General features: G+C 43.6%; 1 protein-coding gene across 2 annotated transcripts in view; it reads left to right on the top strand.

Annotated features, from left to right (window-relative positions):
* LOC109408491 (furin-like protease 2) overlaps positions 1-25,481 on the top strand; it is a 1,190,934-nt gene that overhangs the window by 956,618 nt on the left and 208,835 nt on the right. For both annotated transcript variants that reach the window (XM_062857325.1, XM_062857326.1), the window contains exon 5: positions 10,768-10,902. In XM_062857325.1, coding sequence (XP_062713309.1) covers positions 10,768-10,902 — 135 coding nt within the window. The remainder of the gene's footprint in view (positions 1-10,767; positions 10,903-25,481) is intronic.

The following is a 25,481-nucleotide window of genomic DNA, read 5'->3' as shown; positions in this document are numbered from 1 at the left end:
TTTGGTAAACATACTTTCATTGCGGCCTACTTGCCTTTTCAATGCACTGGCCAGCAAATAGATTTTCTTAAATCTGATTTGCGAAAATTAATTCGCAACAGGTCCAAATTTTTCATAATTGGTGATTTTAATGCGAAACACCGTTCGTGGAATAATCTTCAGTCCAATTCAAACGGCAGGATTTTATTTGATCAGTGCTCTTCAGGATATTTTTCTATTCTATATCCCGATAGCCCCACTTGTTTTTCTTCTGCTAGAAATCCCTCAACAATTGATTTGGTCTTAACTGACTCAAGTCAGCATTGTAGCCAATTGATTACTCATGCTGACTTTGATTCTGACCATCTTCCTGTAACATTTCAAATTTCCCATGAAGCGATTTTTAATCCCATCAGCTCTACTTTCAATTATCACAGAGCTGACTGGGATACATATAAAACATACATCGATAGCCATTTAGATGTTAATGTTTCATTGGAAACACATTTTGATATTGACAATGCCCTTGAAACTTTGACTAGTACTATAGTCGAAGCTAGAAGCGCATCAATACCAAAGTGTGAAGTCAAATTCGACTCAGTTATTATTGACGACGATCTGAAACTTCTGATCCGTCTTAAAAATGTGAGAAGAAGACAATTCCAACGAACTCGAGATCCTGCTTTGAAAGTAATCTGGCAGGATCTTCAGAAGGAAATTAAAAAACGTTTCACCGAATTGAGAAACAAAAATTTTGCAAATAAAGTTTCTCAATTAAACCCCGGCTCTAAGCCGTTTTGGAAATTGACAAAAATTTTGAAAAAACCTCAGAAGCCTATTCCTGCGCTGAAAGAGGATAACAAAATATTATTAACTAATTCTGAAAAAGCACAAAAACTTGCCAAACAGTTTGAAAGTGCGCATAATTTCAGTATAGGTCTCACTAGTCCAATAGAACATCAGGTTGCCCGCGAATTCGAAAACATTCTCAATCATGAGAACATTTTCGACAATTCATTGGGCACCGATTTGGACGAAGTGAGATCTATTATAAAGAAGTTTAAGAATATGAAAGCTCCGGGTGATGACGGAATTTTCTATATTCTCATCAAAAAACTTCCAGAAAGTTGCTTATCATTTTTGGTTAATATATTTAACAAATGTTTTCAGTTAGCATATTTTCCTGAAAAATGGAAAAATGCTAAAGTTGTTCCAATTTTGAAGCCTGACAAAAATCCTGCCGAAGCTTCTAGTTATCGTCCAATTAGCTTACTGTCATCTATCAGTAAACTTTTTGAAAAACTTATTTTAAATAGAATGATGATTCATATTGATGAAAATTCTATTTTTGCCAATGAGCAGTTCGGATTCCGCCATGGTCATTCGACTACTCATCAACTTTTACGGGTAACGAATTTCATTCGTTCCAATAAATCTGAAGGTTACTCCACTGGTGTAGCGCTTCTTGACATAGAAAAAGCATTCGATAGTGTTTGGCACGAAGGCTTGATCGTAAAATTGAAACATTTTAATTTTCCACTATATATTATTAAAATTATTCAAAACTATTTATCGGATCGAACACTTCAGGTAAATTATCAAAATTCCAAGTCAGATAGATTACCTGTAAGAGCTGGTGTTCCACAAGGCAGCATACTGGGACCAATCTTATACAATATTTTTACCTCCGACTTACCTGATTTGCCACAGGGATGTCAAAAATCGTTATTTGCAGATGACACAGGAATCTCAGCCAAGGGGCGAAGTTTGCGTGTTATTTGTAGTAGATTGCAAAAAAGTTTAGATATTTTTTCTTCTTATTTGCAAAAATGGAAGATTTCTCCAAATGCTTCCAAAACTCAACTTATCATATTCCCACATAAGCCAAGAGCTCTTTATTTGAAACCCTCAAGTAGACATGTTGTCACTATGAGGGGAACTCCAATAAATTGGTCGGAAGAAGTTAAGTATCTAGGGCTCTTACTAGATAAAAACTTAACTTTTAAAAACCACATAGAAAGCATTCAAACTAAGTGCAATAAATACATTAAGTGTTTATACCCACTTATTAATAGAAAATCAAAACTTTGTCGCAAAAACAAATTTTTGATTTATAAACAAATTTTCAGACCGGCCATGTTGTACGCTGTCCCAATATGGTCGAGCTGTTGCAATACCAGAAAGAAGCAACTTCAGAGGATTCAAAATAAAATTTTGAAAATGATTCTGAAGTTGCCTCCCTGGTATAGCACTAATGAGTTGCATCAAATTTCTAATATTGAAACATTGGAACAGATGTCAACTAAAATCATTGCCAACTTTCGTCAAAAATCGTTGCAGTCTTCTATTGCTACGATTAGCTCTTTGTATAATTAGTTTAAGGTGGGTTAGGGTTAGGATAAATTGAAAAAAAAAATGTATTTCTGACACGCAGGTGAAAAATAAAGCCTGCAAAAAATCTTAACTGCTACAGCAAATGAAATGTAATATGTTATTAATTAGTATTGATAATAGCTTAAATTTATTTCACCAAATTAGGATGATAGTGTGTTATTAATACACAGAACACCTAAATTAAGTTGAAGAATGTAAAAATTGATTGAGATACTAATAAAGATTATTAAAAAAAAAAAAAAAAAAAAACGATTTTTGTATATAAAAATGTGATGTAAAGTTAGCACATTTTACCACGCTTCAAAAAATGAGGCAATTTTACGTTAAGTTTTAGTATGTAAATTTCAACAAATATGTGTGGTTCAATGTCTATGCAGTAAGTATCAGAAGAATTAAAATTGAATGAAAGATGACAAAGATATCAACAAATCACTTTTCCATGTTTTACGATAGTGACCCCAAACTTTTGGCCGATACAGCATTTTGAGGGGTGACCCCAAACTTTTGGTCGATGACATCAAGGATTAATTTACTTAATAACTTTTTTTCTAGATTTTTTAGCTAAGTTCTGTAAAAAGCAGTTGAAAGCTAATAGAAAATGGGTCATATTACCGCTCTCATCTTAAAATTTGGTCGACCCAACTTCCAGCGACACTGCCGTAAGTTTATATTCATTTTTTTTAGAAAAATTGGCAACTTTGGGTTAAGTTTACATACAAACTTTTTTGAAAAAGTTTCTTTTAAATCATGTTCAAAGTTTCTTTGACTTATTATTTTTTGAATAAAACCTGGGGTTTTGAAATCGGACGCAAATTGGCGGAGATATGGGCCTAAAAAAAGGACATGTTTTTGAGGGGGTGACCCCAAACTTTCGAACGGTAGTGTACATAATTTTATCGGGCTGTGTGGGCTCGTTTGGAAGTTGACCATCAATGTTAACTCCTTTTCCCGATCAGCTTAGATAGCTGTTTAGTGTCAGTATCGGTTGTCTCAATTGGCTAAGAATAACACTACGGATCGCCTGATCCAGTGGTAAGAGTACACTAAACAGGTGACCTAATTCATGGTGTTATACGGCTTTATGCTCACCGTGCCAAGGAATGAATGGTTAGGGGGGTCTAATAAAAACCTAACCACAAACGGAGCCTGTGGAGAATTAGGGCGTCCTCCACAGTATTACGCCCTTACTGCGCTAACCGAAGCAATGATGCAGTGGACCTTGTGTTTCTTTGAGATAATCAGTTGTCCTTCTTAAGCCTCAAATTTGAGGCTACATAAGGGCGGGATTATTCAAATGTTGTAGATAAATTTACCTTACTACCTATATGGTTACGCTTAATGCGTTTTCGCCATTGGCGTTTTTCGATTGACACCGATTTAAGTTGTCGTTGATGTTTCCTTTTTATGCTGTGATTGTAAAGAGTGTAATCCTGTCTAGTTTGGGTAGTGGCTACGGCTAGGAAACCAAAGATCAATTTTCAGCGTAAAAAGCGTGTGTAGCCCAAGTGGCTCTAATTCAAAAAGTTTATTTTCCTATGATAACTTCTGTATAGGTTTTGTCCAGTTTTGCTTCTTTCATTATAAATGAAGTATCGTGCCTCGAGCATGCTATGTTTTAGAATAACATAATAGTATGTTTCAACCTTTCCTCATGAATACCATCAAGCAAGCTTTTGTTTTCAGCATCTTTTTACTGATGTTTGGCAGTATTGCTACGATGATAATATCATTTGAACTAGCTCAAACATTAATTTGAGATGCTTCAGTTTGATGGAATACTTAGGTTACGGTTCATGGATAACTTAACATAGAATTGCACCTAACTCAACAGAATTTGTCATGAGTTGACTGATTGGCATGTGTCAGAAGAGAAGTCTCCTTTTGACCTTCTTTTCACTTTTTAGTGTTCCTTCGCAAACTTTACGTATTCAGGCGTCCCTGCTCAACAAACTGGGGAACCTGTACTGATTGGTTGCGACCACATTTTATCGATGACCCGCTTCCATTGCTACTCCAAGAGAGATTCGTTGTGGTTTTGTTACTTCAACACCTTGTGGTATACCATAACTATTGGTTTAAAAAAAACTTGTCCTCTGCGGTCTGTGCGGACCGCAAGAGGTATTCCTGATTGGAACTCTGATCTGTCCAAGTTCAAAATATAAATAAGTCTTTTGTATAGATACGAATTCCTGGCTTCTGCCCCGAGGATTGTAGCTACAGCATCGCTTTAGAGGGCACTTAAAAGCTCTGCTCATTTCAAATCTCCAGGAGAAAATGGGGTTTTGTCCTATTTTTCTCCACGGGGATTTGAGTATTTCAAACATGTTTTGAACTCTTGTATTGGGTATTTTCATGGCGTGAAATTACTCTATATACAGTTTTATCCCGAAAGGGTGCATGCGTTGCATTAAGAAGGAATGAGTTTCAGATTCATCAACAATGCAGTATAGCTGTACAGCAGTATAGCTGTATTCAGCTGTTCTATTTTCGTCAAAATTGTACCGAACACGGTATTCCAAATTAAGTGTGTTCGTTCTTTCTGAAATGCTTGAAAAGCATTGTCGATTATCACACTGTGATGTTCGTCTGGCAAACATGCCTATTCATGTGAACTCACATGCCTCCCATTTGGGATGTCCACAGTGACTCTTTTACACAAAGTTGTATACGTTTTCAAGAAAGCATTCGCTCAAACGTAGTTTTTGCTTGGGCGATGTCTTAAATATTGAGGATGCTTTCAAAGACGTGCCTTTCAATGTCATGTTGAAAGTCGCATGACGTCACAAGCTACCTCCAATGAGTAATGAGTAGGTTGTCCCAAAATAGCACATGGTCGAAAAGCTTGGGGGCTCACCCTGCAAATGATAGCTGAGGGTGTTAGAAACAAACTTTTGTATGATGGCAACTTTCAGAAATGACGTTTAGAGGTCGCCCCGGCGAGATTTTGGAAAAATGGTCATTTTTCGTAATAAATTTCATACAAATATTTTTTACCGTACAAAAATTGGCAATAAACACTATTTTTATATTTTTTACAACTTGATATGGTTCCAAACTACTTGGGAAAAATAACTAACGGCATGTTTTGCAGGTAACTTTTTGATACTGAATTTTTAATTTTAATAAAAATTGCCATTTTTTGATATACTGAGCATTTTACCCATCATAAAAAGTATCTGAACCTAATGCTAATTTAAAACAATTTTCATAAAAAGATAGGAAATTTTATGAGGGAAAACTTTGCCGAAGACAGCATTGCGTTTTTTTTATCCGTTTTAGAGTTATTCACGATTTAGTATTTGGCGAAATTTGGAGTTTTAGGTATTTTTTTTTTAATCACAAAAGATCTTCTCAAAAACACAGACAAAGTAAAAAATCACGTATGCTCAACAAGTTTTTGTCTCTGAGATGAACCAGCCTCGGGCTGAAAATCTCATAAATAAAGACATAAAAAAAAAAGTTTTTGTCTTGATTGTGTTTAGGAATTATGGTGGCACGAAATTTTTATTAAATTCAAAAATTCAGTATCAAAAAGTTAACTGCAAAACATGCCGTTAGTTATTTTTCCCAAGTAGTTTGAATCCATATCAAGCTGTAAAAAATATAAAAATAGTGGGTATTGCCAATTTTTATACGGTAAAAAATATTTGTATGAAATTTATTAAGAAAAATTACCATTTTTCAAAAATTTCGCCGGGGCGACCTCTAAACGTCATTTCTGAAAGTTGCCGTCATACAAAAGTTTGTTTCTAACACCCTTAGCTATCATTTGCAGGGTGAGCCCCCAGGCTTTTTGACCATGTGCAATTTTTGGGACAACCTAGTAATGAGGCTCTCTTTACGCTTATGCGTTTTACAGTGTCCTTTTCAGGTCACTGAATAAACCCGTTGTGGTCTATGTGACTATGAGCTCTCGTTGCGCTTATGCGTTAATTCCCTTTTGTAGGGCACTCTTTCCTATTTCATCACCTTTCCTTTTCCTAATTCCCACCCCTTGTCCTATTCTACCTCAGTCAAATGATGAAAAAGGCTTATATGTATGGCGATGGCACAAATTTCCCAAATGGAGGGTAACGTGCCTCTGGAGCCGGCCTTTTGATACCCATTAGACGTAACCTCAATCGGAAAAGTGAACAGTATTACCAATAGAGAGAACATTTAAAATTAAGATGGTCCGGCACTTAAAGATCAAGGGAGAAAACCGGAAATAAAAGAAGAAAGATAAGTGAGAGGCTAAAAAAGTTAAGTGGAGAAAATTACATCAAAAGAAGAAAATTGGAAAAGTGTCAAAAGAATAAAATGACGAAAGACAAAAGAATCCAGAGAATAATCGAAAGCAGGAAGACAATCAGAACGAGGACGCAGGCAAAGAGGGCACTCAGCTAGTCGGAAGCACAAGGATGCAGCGAAAAAGAGCGTGGAGCTGGTGGACGACCTCAACAACCCGTTTCCATCCCATCCAATCCACGTAGGACGACTGCTCAAAGAAGCCGAAATTACGAACTTCATGGACATCGAAAAGATTGGATTGTTTCGGTATAAAATTGAACCGGGTCAGAAATTTGAAGATGAAAGACCAAAGTCTGAAGGTCTGCGTAACGGGAAGGAAGAACCAAACAATCTGTTTCATCAGAGGGGTTCCATATTCCTTCACCGAGGAGGAAATCATGGACAACTGGTTTTCGACGCGCTACAGATGGAAAGGATCAAGAAAAGTGGCAGGAGCAACAAACTGCAGGACACAGGGAACGTTAAGCTCACCGTAAATCAACCAAACATTCCCGATCGGTTTAAGATCTACGGCTGCAGCTTAAGGGCAAAGCTCTACATCTTACCTGTCCGGCAATGCCGAAAATGCTGGAGTTTCGAACATTCAACCAAGAAATGCAGGTTCAGACGGAGATGCAGGAAATGTGGATGCAGGCACCCGGAAGACGAATGCGGTCAACATGAAAGATGCGTGGACTACTGCAGACATCATGACGCCCTATCAAAGGACTGCCCGGAAAGAGCTAGGAGATGGAACATCCTGGAGAAGTTGTAGAAAGGAGTAACATACCTAGAAGCTAAATCCAGCTATCCGAAGGTATTGAACCGTTTCGAGGGATTAGAGATAGAGGCCAGAGGAAGAGGTCATGGGCGAAAGCGTGGACGATGTAACTAGAGGACAACACAAAACCACAGCAGCCAGGGAACTGAGGACGAGAAGCCGAAACAGGCCCACAACAAACGAAAGTGAAGAGCACCAAACCACTCCAACAGCAATAACACCAATAAGGACAGAGCACAGGGAGCCGAGAAACCAATGTCACCACTGCCAAACTAATCCCTACGGCAGCACGGAGTTTGAGCGGCTCGTGGACAAACTACGAAAAGAATTCCTTGCGGAATCAACAGCCAGGAGGTGGAGCCCTAAGGATCCAGAAATAGACGCAAAACCGCAATCTTCACCGACTTCAAGAAAGCCTGTCAGATCATTCGCAACAAGATCAAGCTGAAGGAAAATTTCTTGCCGTGGGAAATCGCCAAAAAGCTCAAGCAAGACAGAAACCATAAGATCAAGCTGTAGCCACCAAGGAATCCGGAAGAACGAGATATCTGACGAAAAAGCCATGCGCAAACCGTTTTCAACAACATGACACTATCTGATGCAATTCTGCTTACTCGAACTGAAGTTTTTTTTTTTATTCATCTAAACCATAGTGGGATAATCTGCTCAACAGACACCCTAATAGGAAGGTTAGGGTAGTGTGGAGCTGAGGCCGTCTTCTACTCTAAGCCAGGACTACTCTCTCCTCGTACCCACTAAACACATTCCTATGGTCGCCAAACCCTACGTCTCTCCGGAACCACCAAGAAAGTATTGCTTTAGAGAGGGGCTAGTGCACATCGCACCCTCAAGGTTAGCTGCGTATCCTAGCAGCAACGAACATCGATGATTCGCTCTGGAGAGTCCATCACGGTAGCATGCTGGCGCTTAGGCAGTTTCCCGAGTGGTCCTCACCAATCCCTTTGTCCTCGGACGGCGGGCAGGATCAACCCCGCCCGCGCCCTACTGCTTTGCAGACATCAAGAACTGATGCCCACGTGCAACCCGATCTGACCTGCTGAAGGCAAGGGTATCACTACCCTTCAGGCCCTATCAGCTGCACCAGAAGGTTGCTGACAGCAGGGTCTCTATCTGCCCCGACCCTTGCCGGGACGAGCCGAAGTTTGGGAAAGCTGGAAATAATCGTACATATAAACGTCGAAAGGGAAAGGAACTTGGAAGATGACACTCATGGAATCTCCAAGAGAAAAGATCTGGTCACACGCAGTGTTGGTAAAATCACACTCAAAGCTCACTCATGAACCGCTCCTGCGTGAGTAAACTTACGCGCGATTCTGGATCATTTTCTCACGCGCGAGATAAGCATAAGATTTGAGAATTTGAGTTTTTATCAACACTGGTCACACGTCGACCTTGCCAGTATTGCGGTGAAAAAGAAGACCAACAGCACCTCCATTTCTACTGCCCCAAGTTCAACAAGAAAAGATCAGAGTTCACCGCTCGAGAACTCTGTTAACCATTGACCATAGTCCTCAAGGATACCAACGAACCGGAACTTAAAGAAATACGTTCATCAATAGAACCAAAATACAAATATAAGCCAAAAAAAAAACTACGGCCTCCGAACACCCAACAACCAACAACCCACGATCATACACGAAACCCTCAATGGTGAGATGGACCATGAGCGGTCTAGCTGTCCCCAAAGGACACCAAATACGTTTTTGCAACGAGGCTAGCCACGTTGGGTCTGCTAGTTTATGAATAATATGGAACGAGCTCATCAGTAGTTATCTATTCTTGTCTCCACGATATCATGACTCTGGTTCATGAACTAAAAACAGCTTTCCCGGGAAGCTTACCAGACTGATAAGAGCAACGATGAACGGTGTGCAAACCAGCGTAAGGATTTCGGGTGAACTATACAGTTCATTGGAATTTCGACGGGGACTACGACAAGGTGATGGACTCTCCTACCTCCTACCATTCAACATCGCCCTGGAAGGTGTTATGCGACGAGTCGGGCGCAACAGCCGGGGTACGATCTTCACGAAATTCAGTCAATTTGTCTTGTCTGTTTTGCGGATGACTTGGATATTATCGCTAGAACATTTGGAACGGTGGCAGAACTGTACACCCGCCTGAAACGTGAAGCAGCAAAGGTCGGACTACTGGTAAATGCGGCTAAAACAAAGTATATGCTGGTAGGTGGGACTGAGCGAGACAAGACAAGCCTTGGCAGCAATGTTACGATAGACGGGGATACTTTCGAGGTGGTAGAAGAATGCATATGCCTCGGTTCCTTGGAAACGGCTGGCAATAATGTGAGCCGTGAAATACGAAGGCGCATCCAGAAGAAACTGCGGTAAAAAAAGATTCACTCCCGCACCAAATGTACCATGTACAAGACGCTAATAAGACCGGTGGTCCTCTACCGACACGAGACATGGACGATGCTTGAGGAGAATCTGCAAGCTTTTGGAGTTTTCGAGGACGATCTTTGGTGGCATGCAGGAAAATAATGTGTGACGGCGAATAATGAACCACAAGCTCGCTACACTCTACGATGAACCCGACATCCTGACAGTGGCTAAAGCTGGAAGGATACGGAGGGCAGGGCATGTTGCAAGAATACCGGATAACAATTCTGCAAAGTTGGTCTTTGCTAACCATCCGGTTGGTACGAGAAGGCGTGGAGCGTTGGGCGTGACCGACGTTGGAGAGCTGCAGCTGCAAATCGGCTGCAAATGGTTGATTCTGTGTTATCATCAATTTGATGTAGAACTAAATAAATGAAATGATTTAAAATGAATGGTGCAAGGTATCGATGACGGATTTTTTAGGCTGTTACAACTTCAGTACGTATAATGTGTATTCATTTTCCAAACAGACCATCTTTCAATCTCAATAATAGCCGCAGTTATAATCCTTGAACCTTTCAATAAATTATGGTAAGTAATTTCATTCAAGATTGCCATGCCCAAATAGTTATTTTTAATTTACAAATTACTTCGTACATTGTACAGACTGCCCCTCCAGTGATTGATAACCGCTGTACTAACTAACCCAGTACTCGTAACTAGGAAAAACATCGCCAGCAGAAAAAAACACGAGTACCGAAACGGCAATTCCAATGCAGCACGCACTAACAAATTCTAATCGCATTCCGCATCGCATTGCTAATGGACTGTTTTAATTTGCGTACAACAACGCAACGCGATGGCTATCTTGCCATTTTTATTTTTTTGTTTATTTTGCTTTCATTCCAGCCTACCAGCAGCCGAGTGATTTCCGTTACTAACTACAGCTTTTTCTCGTTGTGTTTTTTTCTCTCTCCCTCCCAGAACGGTGGCGCCAAGGATGGTTTGGACATGAACATCGGTCCGGCGTGGCAAAAGGGCTACACGGGGAAAGGCGTCGTCGTGTCGATCCTGGACGATGGCATCCAGCGCAACCATCCGGATCTGCTGCAAAACTATGTAAGTATTTCGGTCGGGATGAATATATTTGTTTCAATTTGGGGATTTGATTAAATTTTCTGGGGCAAAAGTTTTCGTCGGTGGAAATTTTCCGGAAAACTTTAATACTCTTGCAAACCCCGTACATAGTCAGTCAGGTATCGGAATTGATCCCTGAGGAGATAATCTACATTCTAACATTCAGTTGCATAACGCCCGGAAAATCCTCTTCAAACGGATTGGAAGGGATCCACCGTGAATAGGCATTCGATAAGCCACATAGGAGAGAGCATGCCGGCCAAGCCGACCGCTCTATCCATCAATCCAATTCAGTCAATCAACTTCCATCGAGCTGCTGGCAATACCTACATAGGTACATATTTCTGGCTTCAGCAGAGAAGCAGCAGTGGTGTGGCTTGATGCCGTGCCCTCATGAACCTCGCCAGAATAGACAAATTGGTTTTGATTTCGTATTCCCCCCAAATAGGCGGGATGCTTTCATAAAGCCATGAAAGTGAAGCATGAGCTGCTGGAAAATCCAGTCTCGAGACTAGAGAGGTTGCGATTCATTTGATTCGCTTTGACCAACAGCAACACATCAATGAGGCAAGTCGCAAATGCGATGAGAATGATGAGTTGAGATCGTGGTCTATTTGGGATCCCTTTAGATTAGAAGTTTGCCATGGAATTGTATAGTGAGCTCACTTGATAGATATCGAACTGTTGGGAATTGAAAACATACCTGATTTGATAAGACACCGATTCATTGAGTCATTTGTCGAACTTTGTATAATATGGGCATTTTTTTTTCATTGCCGTCCGGGTTTGGCCCGAAGGGTATCTGATTTTCATGTAACTTTTTCCACAGGCAGGGCTCATGGATATATGAACAGAAAAAAATTGAGAAAAATTCAGTGTCACCTATTTTCCCGGAAAATTCAGGTGGAATTTTTTTGTTTTCCCGTGACACTACTTACTTTGAAAAATCATAACTCAAGAACGAAGTATCGTAGGAACAAAGTTTTTTTTATGAAAAAGTTTTCCACAAAATTTTCACAGTTGAGAAAATTTGTAAAGAAAATCGAAAAAACTATGTCCCAACTCGTGGAAAATTTTCAAAAAAAATATTTTTAGAAGGTTATTTCATAAGCTTCAATCGCTGAAATTTTTGGAATGCATTTTTTTTTTCGTTTTTGAGTTATGACCATTTTTTTGAAAAATGACTATACATATAATATACAGGGTGTTAGGTTCCTGAGTGCAAACTTTTTAAAGGGTGATAGAGGACTACAAATGGTGAAAAAAAATGTTCTACGCATATGATCAAATCTCAACCGTTACGTAGTTATTGAACTTCCCATGATTTTGACTCCTTATGCCTTAACAGGTTATAACTTGAAAATGGTCAAACTTATCGCAGTTTTTTAACCCTTATTCGAAAGATTATTGGATTTTCTATCGAATTGCATCTTTGAATCGATTGGTTCTGTTAAATGGCTAAATTTTCTAGAGCAAAATAGCTAAAAATAGTATGTTTTAATTTGTTTATGTCAATTATCTTCGAAAAATGCGTTATAAATTGAAATTCTTTCTTTGGTAAAGTTGTGGCCCCTGTTCTACTCTACAATTCGTTCTTTGACGCCAAACTTCTAGCTCTTATCGTTGTCTTGCAATTTTGATTGCAAAACTGCGATAAGTTTGACCATTTCATTGTTATTGCCAGTTGCAGCAACAATAATCAAAAATATGGAAAGTTCAATAACTACGTAACGGTTGAGATTTTACCATATGCGAAGAACATTTTTTTTCACCATTTGTGATCCTCTATCACCTTTTAAAAAGTTTGCACTTATGAACCTAACACTCTGTATAATATATGCGTACATGGTCATTTTTCACAAAATTGACCATTACTCAGGAAAAAAAAGGGCATTCCAAAAATTTCAGCGATCAAGCTTATGAAATTACCTTCTTAAACAAATTTTTTTTATAATTTCCCCGAGTTTTATAGTTTTTTAATAGGCATAGTTTTTTGGCTTTCCTTTATGAATTTTCTCAACGGTGGAAAATTTTGTGGAAAACTTTTTCCAATTCATATTTTTCTTTGGATTCCTGAGAAAATTTGCTTTCATCTATCTATATATATAAAAATGCAGTGGCATACGTGGGACCGTGCATAACTTGCGAACGGGTGGTCCAATTTGGGTCGTCTAAGTTTTGTTCTGTTAGTTTTCACCCAAGGAAGGTTTATGAGGCCTAAACATGGGAAAATTGAGAGTTTTTGAAAATCGGGTTTTCATACATTTTGAACGAAGACTTGGGCGCTTGGCTAGGGACTTGAAACGTCAAAAATCGCAGTAGGCAAGACAAAGTTTGCCGGGTACAGCTAGTTTATATTAAAAATCTTTGTTTCTACGATGCTTTGTATTTGAGTACCGTAAACCGGGGTCAAATTGATCTTCGGGTCGAAATCGATCACACGTTTTTCGGTTAGGTTTAGCATATTTTAAATAATTCCCTTTCAACTATCGTGCAGTTGGGACCGATACTAAACGATATTTGCTTGGAAACTATTTGAAGTATGTTTTATCTAACGGAAAATCGTCTGATCAATTTCAACCCGGAGATCAATTTGACCCCGGTTTACGGTAATGATTTTTCAAAGTAAAGGCTTATATGGCACATTTGGACGTTTTTCGCCAAATTTGATTTGATTTGTCTTTATTAAAGAGACTTTCAGCCCTTGGCATTCAACAAAATTGGCCATAACTCAAAAACAAAAAAAAGTGCATTCCAATAATTTCAGCGATTAAAGCCTGTGAAATTACCTTCTTAAAAATATTGTTTTGAAAATATTTCACGAGTTCGGGCATAGTTTTTTCGGCTTTTCCTTACGAGTTGTCTCAACTGTGAAAATTTTGTGGAACACTTTTTCCAGTTCACATTTTTTTGGATTTCTGAGAAAATTTGCTTTTATTTTATAAAAAAAAACTTTGTTCTCACGATACACTCAAACCTCCATTTAGGTAGGATCCATTTAGGTAAAATCTATTTAGGTCCCTCCATTTAGGTAACGTTACCTAAATGGAATTTGATTGTGTTCAGATCAGTTAGAGTACTTAAGATTAGGTATAAGATTGGTTTAAGGGAAAGAAGTAGTGAGTGGTGTTAGGGGGTGGGTATGGGGGGAGGGGGATGCAATGTTGCCCCCTGAACACCCCCCCCCCTTCCATGCAGTGTTGAAAAGTGTCAGTATCCATATCCAGCGTCATTTCCAGCTGAAATTGAGATAATCAACCATCCTTCCATCATTCAATTGATATCAGCTCCAGCATTGATGACGTCAAACCCGACATCAACCTATCATTCACCTGTTTTTATTTTGGCCACCAAACCCAACATAGACCCAACAGTTGTTCGATGTTGGTCCAACAATGGCCCAACATACGATAAAAATTGACCCGACTTTGTCCCGACATTCAATAATTTTTCAGTCTGGCGGAATTTTGCAGGGTTTTTCGCAAAGTTTGTCGTGTTTCGTGTCCAGCTAGTCATTCGAATGACAATTCTGATCTAAAACCCTCCAAAAACCCCCGAAAACGCCCCTGAAGCCCCTCCCCTCCTGAAACCCACCCCCTCCTGAAACTCCTTGTAAGCCATCTGAAACTCCGCATGATCTCCTTTAAATCTCCTAGTAACTCTCCCTTGTTGAACTTGTTTGCAACCTTGTAATCCATTTAGGTAATAAACTGAATCCATTTAGGTAATGAATCCATTTAGGTAAAAATTCTATTTAGGCAGTCCCGACTCATTACCTAAATGGAGGTTTCAGTGTACTTTGATTTTGATTTTTCAAAGTAAGTAGTGTCAGGAGAAAACAAAAAAGTTCCACCTGAGTTTTCCGGGAAATAGGCGATCCTGAATTTTGTTTTGTTTTTTGTTCATATAGCCATGTGCCTGTGGAAAAAGTTTCATGAAAATCTGAGACCCTTGTTAGAAGTTTCCCCGTTAGCTCAGAAAAGGGGGCAGAAACAAACCCTTCCACTAAGGCATGTGCACCAACAAATCTCAAATACACCAATCAAATCTGTTTCAACCGTATATTTTACCCATTTGCCCTCTTACATCAATGGTTACCCTTCATGTGGCCCCATCTCCTAGTTATTCTTAAGATACATGAACAGTTTATGTGATCTTGTACGTGCAAGCATTTCGTTTACTCACGGACCCCGTCAGGGAGCGACGTCACCACCCGAAACGCCGATGTCATCTTGCCGCATGAACGGCCCGAGATGTTCTGCTGATTCGCACCCGCGCTGAGTGGCTCGCAGCTACCGTTGCACCGGAGTGGGTTAGCGTTCACCACGCGAGCTCGGCGGTCCAGCGCCTTGTTCACTACTCGCAAGTCACACACACTGATACCTCCAATCGCGAAGGCCAAGGTTCGTTGTCGCGTTGCTCGTAGCCGACGGATGCATGCGCGGCCAATGCACTTGGCGCAGTTCTCCTTCCCACCTTGCTCGCCGCTAGTTGGCCTCCACGGCGCTAGTCGTCCTCCTCCTGGGAATTTGATCCTTAACAAAGCCCCCTGGCTACGCCTTCGTTTGTGATCCGTCTCACAGTCCTGCTTGATCGGTCTTGCTTGTTGCACTACCCTCGTTGCGTAGCGGCACGATGATTGTGACACTCTGTGGAGCAGTTTCTGCAATACAAAAAAAAAACCCTTAGCAGGGGTTTTAGATGTGTGCGTGTCTTTTGTCCGTGCACTGTCGCTCTGGGCTCCAACTGTGGCGTGCAATCAAGCTCGAAGACTTCTTGGTCCGAAGTCGATTATGCCATGCAGATTGCCCTCTGTGGTGCCTTAAGAGGTGCTGTCGTCAATGGCCGAACCTTGTGACATGTGGTTGCCACGTGCGTGTCGTCGGAGTGTGGTACCGTCAGTTTGACCAGCTATTGCTAGCCGATCTAAGGTCGTAGCTGATCGTCCTGGATGGGGTCCTTATGATGAATGTTCGGTCAAGATTGTTGAGAAGGGAGGAATTACGCTCCTCGAGTAATCCTTGCCACTATTTGCCGGACGAAATCCGTGCTGTTCAAACTATTTCCTTACTCTCGTTCTATTCCTGGCCGAACGACAAGGTGCCCCACCTGACCAGTGAAGATTTTTTCTACTGCGATGAACCACGCACAACGCACTTACACGGCTCGAACCTCCGACGCGACCAAACGAACTGTGGGAACTGTCGTCGCTTTAGAAGAATTTGCTTCGCCAACCTGGTGGTCGCATGACATGATCGTGGTGTGTGTGTATGGGTAACCACGCTTCTGCTGTGTGCCATCGGTACGATCGTGCTGGTCTCCCTTTTCAGCAAGAGAGAGAGCACAGAGACGGCCGTCCGAGGTGTGCTTGCATGTGTTGTCCGTGCTGCTGTCGCTTGCTTGGCTTGGTGTGCGCCGCCGGTGGTACGCTCGTCGTTGATTGTTTATGTACGGCTATGTGCGGTTCGGAAACCCGAGCGTCGCAATGATGCTTGGTGGGCAGTGACGTCAACAGGCGGTGCGTAGGGGTTTTCAATTTTATGTTCACGGTGCCTTATTATATTGGATTTGATGGTGTATTAAGTATTCTAACGTTTAACTCGAACTTTCGTACAAATATCCGCAAACAAAATTCTCAAACGTAACATAACATTACCCTTGCGGCAGAGTTTTTCATGAGGCGATGTATAGTCGACTCATGAAAAACTCTTTTCAACTTCCGTAAGAAGTTGGTCAGAGACGGTCCTATAATTTCAACGCTAGAGTCGAGCACTAGCTAAATTGGCTTTAATCACTGCTTAAAGCACGCAATGCACAAATCCACAAATCCTCAAATCCACAAATACACAAATCTAAATACTTCTACCAGCTGCTCCTGGCAAAATCGTGTGCCAATTAGGTTTTGGCGAATTGTCTCTGACAATGTTCTTGGACCTGCTTCTCATGACTCGTATGCCGTTTTGGCAGACATACAACTTAATCCTAAATAGTTATTTGGCTAAACTAGATTGGATTAAACACAAAACGAAAAGCTATGTTGATTGGGATAGTTTGGTTGGTCGTATCTTGTTGTCTGGCCTAGAGAAAAGAGGCATTTGCTCCCCTAGAATCGCCATGAGCCCATGTAAGGAGCTTTACCGCGCCCCGGGTCGCGTTACTTTCAAGAGGAATTTCATGACGACCCCCTAAAGACAACTGATATGGATTGATTTTGCTATTGTGGTGGAATACTGACGTTTAGCTGAGTTTGGTGTCGTTTCGATGTGTTTCCGCATTGGAGTCTCCCCGTGACGCATCAGGGTTCCGATCTCCCTCGCCTGCAGTAGGCGGATTCGCGCGGTACATCTGAGTGTCGCAATTCGGTCTTTGGAGTCCCCTTTCCTTTTCCGGTTTTGTGTGGTGGACGGCTTTATTTGTCCTTTACTGTGGTCGGAATTCAGTTTTCGTCGTTTCGTCGTCCTTCTTCCGGTGACTAACTGCCTCGCCTAAAGCCGCTGTCGTCTCCATTCTCCTGTTCACCCTTAGCACTGCACAGTCGATGCTCCCTTGCGCCGAATAGTGGCCGTAAGCTTCGACCTCCGCCGACCCGGCTTGTTGGGCCCTCGATCCGAGGCCTCAGCTCCTCCTATTCAGGAAACGATCTGCCGTACTGAAGAGTTGTCTGCAGCCTTCTGTTTGTCTACAGGATGTGAGTTTTTCGTTTTGCGAGTGGCGCACGATCCATTCCCTGGCGCGATGGGAAGATGTGATACGCTACTTCTATCTGCTCTTGCTGTCCTGACGTTCTCACTCCTATTCATCGCTATTTTACTGGTATCTGGAGCCTCCCTACTCACGATTGTTTTCAGGGTCCTAGTCTCCCTTGCCTGACGTAGGCTGTCGGTTCGATGTGCTCTGCCGAATGGTATTTGGAGCCTCCCTACTCACAGTGGTTTTCGGGGTCCCAATCTCCCGTGCCTTCCGTAGGCTGCTAGTTTGCTCTATAACTGCATAGTGGTCTCTGGAGCCTCCCTACTCACGATGGTTTTCAGGGTCCCAGTCTCCCTTGCCTGACGTAGGCTGTTGGCTTCGCATCCGGTGTCTGTCGTGTTTCGGTGTTTGGAGTTCCTCTCAATGTCACTGGAGTTCAACACTCCCTCGCCAGCGGTCGGCTTTGAGGATGTCTTGAGAAATACCGTTTAACGTGTTTAAATTTCCTGTGCAGGAGTCCAATTGTCCGCAACCTGTAGTGGCATTCATAGCTGGAATCTGTCGAGGTGGAGAGGTAGTTTATTCAAGTTTTTGCTCGTCACACCTGACTTGTGCCATTTGTTCCGTTTGGCGACGGATTTTAGTAAGCATCAATGCTCGTGGTTAGCAAACTTTGTCTGCCTACATAGCTTGACCATCTAATCCGTTTTGATGTCCTTAGCGTGGTATCGGCCCGTCTTTCCAGTAATCACATCTTCCAACTCGTACAGATTGGCACCCAAGACTTTCCTTATGACTGCCGGTGTGAACTTAGGTTTGAGCTTTTGGTTGATGTTGTCCACTTTCGATGACAGTTCGAATGTACGCCTCCAGACGATGTCTCCTTCCTTGTACGTTACCGAGCGCTTACGAAGATCATACCGCTGCTTTGACTTTTCATGATTCTCCTTGATTCGTTGCACGATGAACTTCTGAATTCGTTGTATCTCCGCTAACCGCCGATCCTGCGACATCTTCGCATCCTTCTCCATGTTCATGTCCTGCAGCTCGTATAGATCCGTGAACAGCAGCAGCTCTCTGCCGAAGTTGGCATAATGGGGACTCACACCGGTGGAATCATGTTTTGCGCTGTTTATGGCTGCTGTTATCGATGACAAGTGTTCATCCCAGTTGCGGTGATCATCATCGATCAACGAACGAATGCATGTAACCAACACCCGGTTGACTCGCTCAGCGTTGTTCACCATAGGACAATAGTACGCTGTCTTCATGTGCTGAATCTTGTGGCGAGCTAGCATCGAACGGAATGCGACGGACTGAAACTGCTTCCCATTATCAGAAAGAATGATGCGAGGATACGAAAACTTCAGGAACACGTCGTTTTCTAGGAACTCCACTGTTTTCACCGAATCGGCAGCGCGCATAGCTTGGATGATGACATACTTCGTTACCCAGTCGACGACAACGAATATTACCGTGTTTCCTTGCTTAGAGCGGGTAAAAGGACCCACAAAATCGATCGAGATGAGTTCCCACGGCAACTTAGCAGGTTTCGTCCCTCCCATCTGGGGCATCAGTGTCACGTTCGGTGACTTGCTGGCCTTACAGACCTCGCAGTTATGGACGTAGTTATAAATGTCGTCTTGCATTTTCGGCCAGTAGAAATGGGTTTTGATTTTCTGCAACGTTTTATCGATTCCAAGATGGGCGGCCGCTGGTGCATCATGATGGCGTTGTATGATCTCCTTACGTTGTTCTTGAGGAACCGCTTTTCTCCATCGCTGCGTGAGTGCTCCAGTTTCATTCCTACCACGGCAATTTTTATACAGCTCGTTGTTCACCATTCGAAACTCTGTGAGGCTGTCCGGATTTTTGCTAACTTGCTCTATCATGTTCTTGTACCATGCGTCTTCCGTGCAGATTGCCGAGACCGTTGCCACGCTGACGATTCTCGAGAGAGCGTCCGGAACGACGTTTATGGATCCCTTTCGGTACTTGATTTCGAAATCGAAAGCGTTTAACCGCAGCAACCATCGACTCATCAGTGCAGTGGGGTTTTTTAGTGATTTTAGGTAACTCAACGCAGCATGATCACAATACACCGTGAATCTGACTCCCTCAATATAACCCCGGAACTTTTCGATTGCCCTTATCACCGCCAAACACTCTCTTTCCGTTACCGAATACTTTCGTTCCGATACGGATAGCTTCTGGGAGAAGTAGCAGACCGGGTGTTCTTCTCCGTCTATCTCTTGGGTGAGCACTGCTCCGATGGCTACGTCACTGGCATCGCATGCTACGCTGAAGGGTTTCGTGTAGTCCGGCATGATAAGGACCGGTGCTGTGACTAACATCGATTTTAGCTTCAAGAAGGCCTCTTCTGCATGGCTCGTCCACCGAAACTTCGTTTTGGTTTTAGTCAGCTCAGTGAGCGGTGCTGCTATTCTCGCAAAATCCGAAATAAACCGTCTGTACCAATTACAGAGCCCTATGAATCGTTGTACCTCCCTCCTGGACTCTGGCACCGGGAACTGTACGATGCACGCGACTTTCTCATTGTCCACTTGCCACCCTTTCTCATTGAGGATGTATCCAAGGTATTTGATCTCTTCCCTACAGAATTTGGACTTTTCTGCTGATATTGTCAACTTGGCGGCGCGTAATCGGCGCGCTACTTCCTCCAGCACTCTCAAGTGTTCTTCGAAGGTACGTGAGCATATCACTATATCGTCTAAGTAATGGAACACAAAGGGCTCCATGTCAGCGAATAGATGCGTCATTACTCTGGCTAGCGCCTGACTGGCGGTGCATAACCCGAATGGTACCACCTTAAATTGAAAATGTCCTCTAGATGGCACTGTAAACGCCGTGAGTGGTCTGGATGCTGGATGAAGTGGAAGCTGCCAAAAGGCGTCCTTCAGATCTATGGTTGAGATGTATGCACAGCCGCCTAGGTTTCCAATGATGGCTGAGATTTGCGGGATTGGGTATCCTTCGTTCACCATTACAGAGTTCAAATGCCTCGCGTCCAGGCAAACACGGTACTGACCAGTCTTCTTTTTTACCGCTACCAAAGGGTTGTTCCATGGTGAGAAGACGGCTTCCTCGATTACATCCAGAGCGATCATTCTGTCAATTTCACGGTTCACCTCCTGTAATACGTATTGTGACATGGGATAGTACCTTTGCTTCTTTGGCACTGCGTTGCCGACGTCGATGCGATGTTCGTAGATGTTTGTTCTACCCAGTGTTCCTTCGTCTGCCTTGGGAAACCGTGCCACGACTTCGTCGAGTAACCTGCGTTCTTCTGGTGTGAGATTTTTCATCGGTTCTTCTGTTGTTTGCTCGTCCTCCTCATCCGATGTCGTCGCTTGCATTGTGCAACATACCGGCATGACCCCGAACTTGTTCCAAAAATCCATGCCCAGTATGACGCAGTCCGGTATGGAAGGAACTAGTAACATCGGTAATGCTTCGTGGCGATTGTTGTACGCAACGGGGACATTTACGTAGTTGCTGATCGCGTGTTCTGTTCCATCCGCTGTCTTAATGCCACCCTTCACCTGTTCCTTTCGTAATCCCAGTTCTTCTACTACTTTTGTGCTTCTTCCTCCAAGTAGCGAGCAATTTGCGCCGCTGTCCAACAAAGCGGTTAGCTCGCGTCCTAAAACACTGATGACTGCGTGTGGTCGGTTGTCTTGTCCGGGATTGATGATGACTGTGTCTATGTAGAGTGTGTCCTGATTTTCTGAGGGCTCGGCCGTCACGAGCGAGGAATCCGTTCCCTCTATTGTTGATTCCCCGCTTGCTGGTTTCTCGCGTCAGTGCGGCACGTAAAACAGCTGCGTAAGGAGTATCCTTTCCTACCACAACTGTAACAGAAGAGGATCGCTTGTGGTTTCGGACAGTCCATAAAACGATGACCTTCTTCGTCGCAGTTCCAACAGTTCATGGCTGGGCGCGCGTCGCTACTTCCTGGCTGCTGTCTACTGCTGTGTGCTTGTAGCGATGGGCTCTGATTCGCGTACGGCCGCTGTTGCCATGCGGAACACTGCTGAGACTGATGCCACGGTTGTTGATGCTGTGCTTCCTGCAGGTGTTGCGAGGACACTGGTGGATTTGCTGGCTGTGCTCGTGTTCTATCTTGTTGCCAGCCTTCCTGCTGCTGCTCCAGTTGCCATCGTTGCTGATATTGACTTGATGGAATACGAGAGTTTGGCGACTGTCCCGATGACTGAACCAACGTTGACCGACCATGGTTGTGATTGCTTGAAGTTTTCGGTAGCTTTCGCTCGAACTGACCCTTTAAGGCACTTACTTGCTGCATTAGCTGATCTATCTTGCTTTGCCATTCTGCTTCATCTTGCTCGCACGTCGAATTGGACTGTTGATCTGCCGATGTGTTCTCGCTTTCCTCGATAGACTCCACCACGTTTACTCTGGGATATCGAGGCGGTTGGGCTTGCTGGTATTGTTTTGCTGGAGTAACTGGAGTCGCGAAGTTGGGTTCCAACAACGAGTAATGCGGAACTGGAACTCTACGCTGCCGATTAAGAAGCATTCGGGTTTCGTCAAAGCTTGTGCACACTTCGACCATCTCCTGTGAATCCACCGGTCGTGCTGCTGTTACGATTGCCGCGTAGTCGGCGTTCATGTTTTTCTTAACGATGAAAAACTTTTCCTCCTCCGTCATTGGAGGCGAAATGAACCGAAATAACGCTGCGATGTCCCGGTAGTATTTAGCGAATGATTCCTGCTGGCCCTGGAAGCGGAAGCTGGCTTCTAGTCGTAGTATCTGTGCATAACCAACTGGTAGGAACTCTTTTCTTATCTCCTTCTTGAAAGCCTGCCATGAATAGAGAACCTGTTGTGTCATAGCGCGAGCGTACCAGTCTAAGGCGTCATCTTGGAGAAGATGTTTGATTGACGAAAGAAGGGTTCCGTCGCTCATTCCCTCCGATTTGGCGAATGTTTCAACCCGATCGAGAAATATGTTTAGAGACGTGGTGTCTTTCTCGCCCCGGAATTTGAACGGCCAGTTATGCACTGCTTTCATCATTCTCCGGTCTTCCGCTCGTTCTGTTGGTGGTGTTCGTACAGACTGCTCTCTTCGCGCAAGCCGTTCTACCAGATCTGCGTACAGGCTAGCATTGTTGGTGATAATGTTCCTGAATGTCTGGTCATGTATGTGGTCTTTTCCATTTAGGCTGTCGTTTATCGCTGAAGTGTTGGTCGATCTTCCTCTACCTCTGTTGCTGTCTCGCCGGTCATGTTGGTCTCTTGGCACTAGTCCTCTGCCCCGACCGCTCACCACGGGTGAACTTGTTGCTGACAGCTGCGGCTCGTGATCCTCGAACATGCTGTTGGCTCGTTGGAGGTTGTTGTTCATTGCCAACGGTGGAACTCCTTCTGTGTAGCTCGCGCTGCTCAGCTGTTCTTTATGCACTGCGCCTGTGCTGGTGTTCCGTGCCGTTGAGACGCGTGTGTTGTCTTTCTGGTGTTGTTCGCCGTTCGTGAACTCCAGAAGAGAATACGCCCCCTGTGTGGATGTGGCTTCGGTTTGCTTCGATGCAAGGTGGCGTTGCAGGTCTTCTCTCTCCTCAATTGTCCCTCCGAATGGTGTCAAATTCGTCACTGCACTATCGCTTCGATCACTTCTCTTCCCGATGCGCAATAACGCACTGTTAACTTCACCGAGTAGCACTTTGACTAGAGCACATAAAGTTTCCTTTGTACTCACGAATGGTGCGAGCGGCTGAATGATCTTCAGTCTAGCATCGTAGTGAAGAAGTCGCGAACGTAGTTGAGAGATGACGAAAGTGTCCTTTATCAGGATCGCTTCATCGACTAGTTTTCTAAGCTCACCGATCTTGTTTTGACAGGTTTCTAAATTAGAACTGGAGCTCATTACATGTTCTGAATTGTGCATGGAAGTCTCATCTTCCTGCGACATCAGTTCTTTCAACTTCAGGACTTTGTTCCTGTGAGTTGAAGGCCCGAGGTTGACTACGAAGCGAAGCGCTAGTTCGTAATCAATTTCCTCGTTACTCAAATGCGTCAAATCCATTTTTGTTCCACTTATCTAAATCAAATCCGAACCAACCAAATGTGCTCAAATTATAATGTGAGCTTAACTATCCACAAATCTTCAAAAAAGCCGCTTAATGTACTGAATGGTAATGCTAAATGTGTGGGATATTTCGTTGGGCGCCAGTGTTAGAAGTTTCCCCGTTAGCTCAGAAAAGGGGGCAGAAACAAACCCTTCCACTAAGGCATGTGCACCAACAAATCTCAAATACACCAATCAAATCTGTTTCAACCGTATATTTTACCCATTTGCCCTCTTACATCAATGGTTACCCTTCATGTGGCCCCATCTCCTAGTTATTCTTAAGATACATGAACAGTTTATGTGATCTTGTACGTGCAAGCATTTCGTTTACTCACGGACCCCGTCAGGGAGCGACGTCACCACCCGAAACGCCGATGTCATCTTGCCGCATGAACGGCCCGAGATGTTCTGCTGATTCGCACCCGCGCTGAGTGGCTCGCAGCTACCGTTGCACCGGAGTGGGTTAGCGTTCACCACGCGAGCTCGGCGGTCCAGCGCCTTGTTCACTACTCGCAAGTCACACACACTGATACCTCCAATCGCGAAGGCCAAGGTTCGTTGTCGCGTTGCTCGTAGCCGACGGATGCATGCGCGGCCAATGCACTTGGCGCAGTTCTCCTTCCCACCTTGCTCGCCGCTAGTTGGCCTCCACGGCGCTAGTCGTCCTCCTCCTGGGAATTTGATCCTTAACAAAGCCCCCTGGCTACGCCTTCGTTTGTGATCCGTCTCACAGTCCTGCTTGATCGGTCTTGCTTGTTGCACTACCCTCGTTGCGTAGCGGCACGATGATTGTGACACTCTGTGGAGCAGTTTCTGCAATACAAAAAAAAAACCCTTAGCAGGGGTTTTAGATGTGTGCGTGTCTTTTGTCCGTGCACTGTCGCTCTGGGCTCCAACTGTGGCGTGCAATCAAGCTCGAAGACTTCTTGGTCCGAAGTCGATTATGCCATGCAGATTGCCCTCTGTGGTGCCTTAAGAGGTGCTGTCGTCAATGGCCGAACCTTGTGACATGTGGTTGCCACGTGCGTGTCGTCGGAGTGTGGTACCGTCAGTTTGACCAGCTATTGCTAGCCGATCTAAGGTCGTAGCTGATCGTCCTGGATGGGGTCCTTATGATGAATGTTCGGTCAAGATTGTTGAGAAGGGAGGAATTACGCTCCTCGAGTAATCCTTGCCACTATTTGCCGGACGAAATCCGTGCTGTTCAAACTATTTCCTTACTCTCGTTCTATTCCTGGCCGAACGACAAGGTGCCCCACCTGACCAGTGAAGATTTTTTCTACTGCGATGAACCACGCACAACGCACTTACACGGCTCGAACCTCCGACGCGACCAAACGAACTGTGGGAACTGTCGTCGCTTTAGAAGAATTTGCTTCGCCAACCTGGTGGTCGCATGACATGATCGTGGTGTGTGTGTATGGGTAACCACGCTTCTGCTGTGTGCCATCGGTACGATCGTGCTGGTCTCCCTTTTCAGCAAGAGAGAGAGCACAGAGACGGCCGTCCGAGGTGTGCTTGCATGTGTTGTCCGTGCTGCTGTCGCTTGCTTGGCTTGGTGTGCGCCGCCGGTGGTACGCTCGTCGTTGATTGTTTATGTACGGCTATGTGCGGTTCGGAAACCCGAGCGTCGCAATGATGCTTGGTGGGCAGTGACGTCAACAGGCGGTGCGTAGGGGTTTTCAATTTTATGTTCACGGTGCCTTATTATATTGGATTTGATGGTGTATTAAGTATTCTAACGTTTAACTCGAACTTT

The sequence above is a fragment of the Aedes albopictus genome, chromosome 3, assembly GCF_035046485.1.
Source record: "Aedes albopictus strain Foshan chromosome 3, AalbF5, whole genome shotgun sequence".
NCBI lineage: Eukaryota > Metazoa > Arthropoda > Insecta > Diptera > Culicidae > Aedes > Aedes albopictus.
Note: the sequence above shows the minus strand (reverse complement) of the source record. Positions and strands in the feature narration are given on the sequence as shown.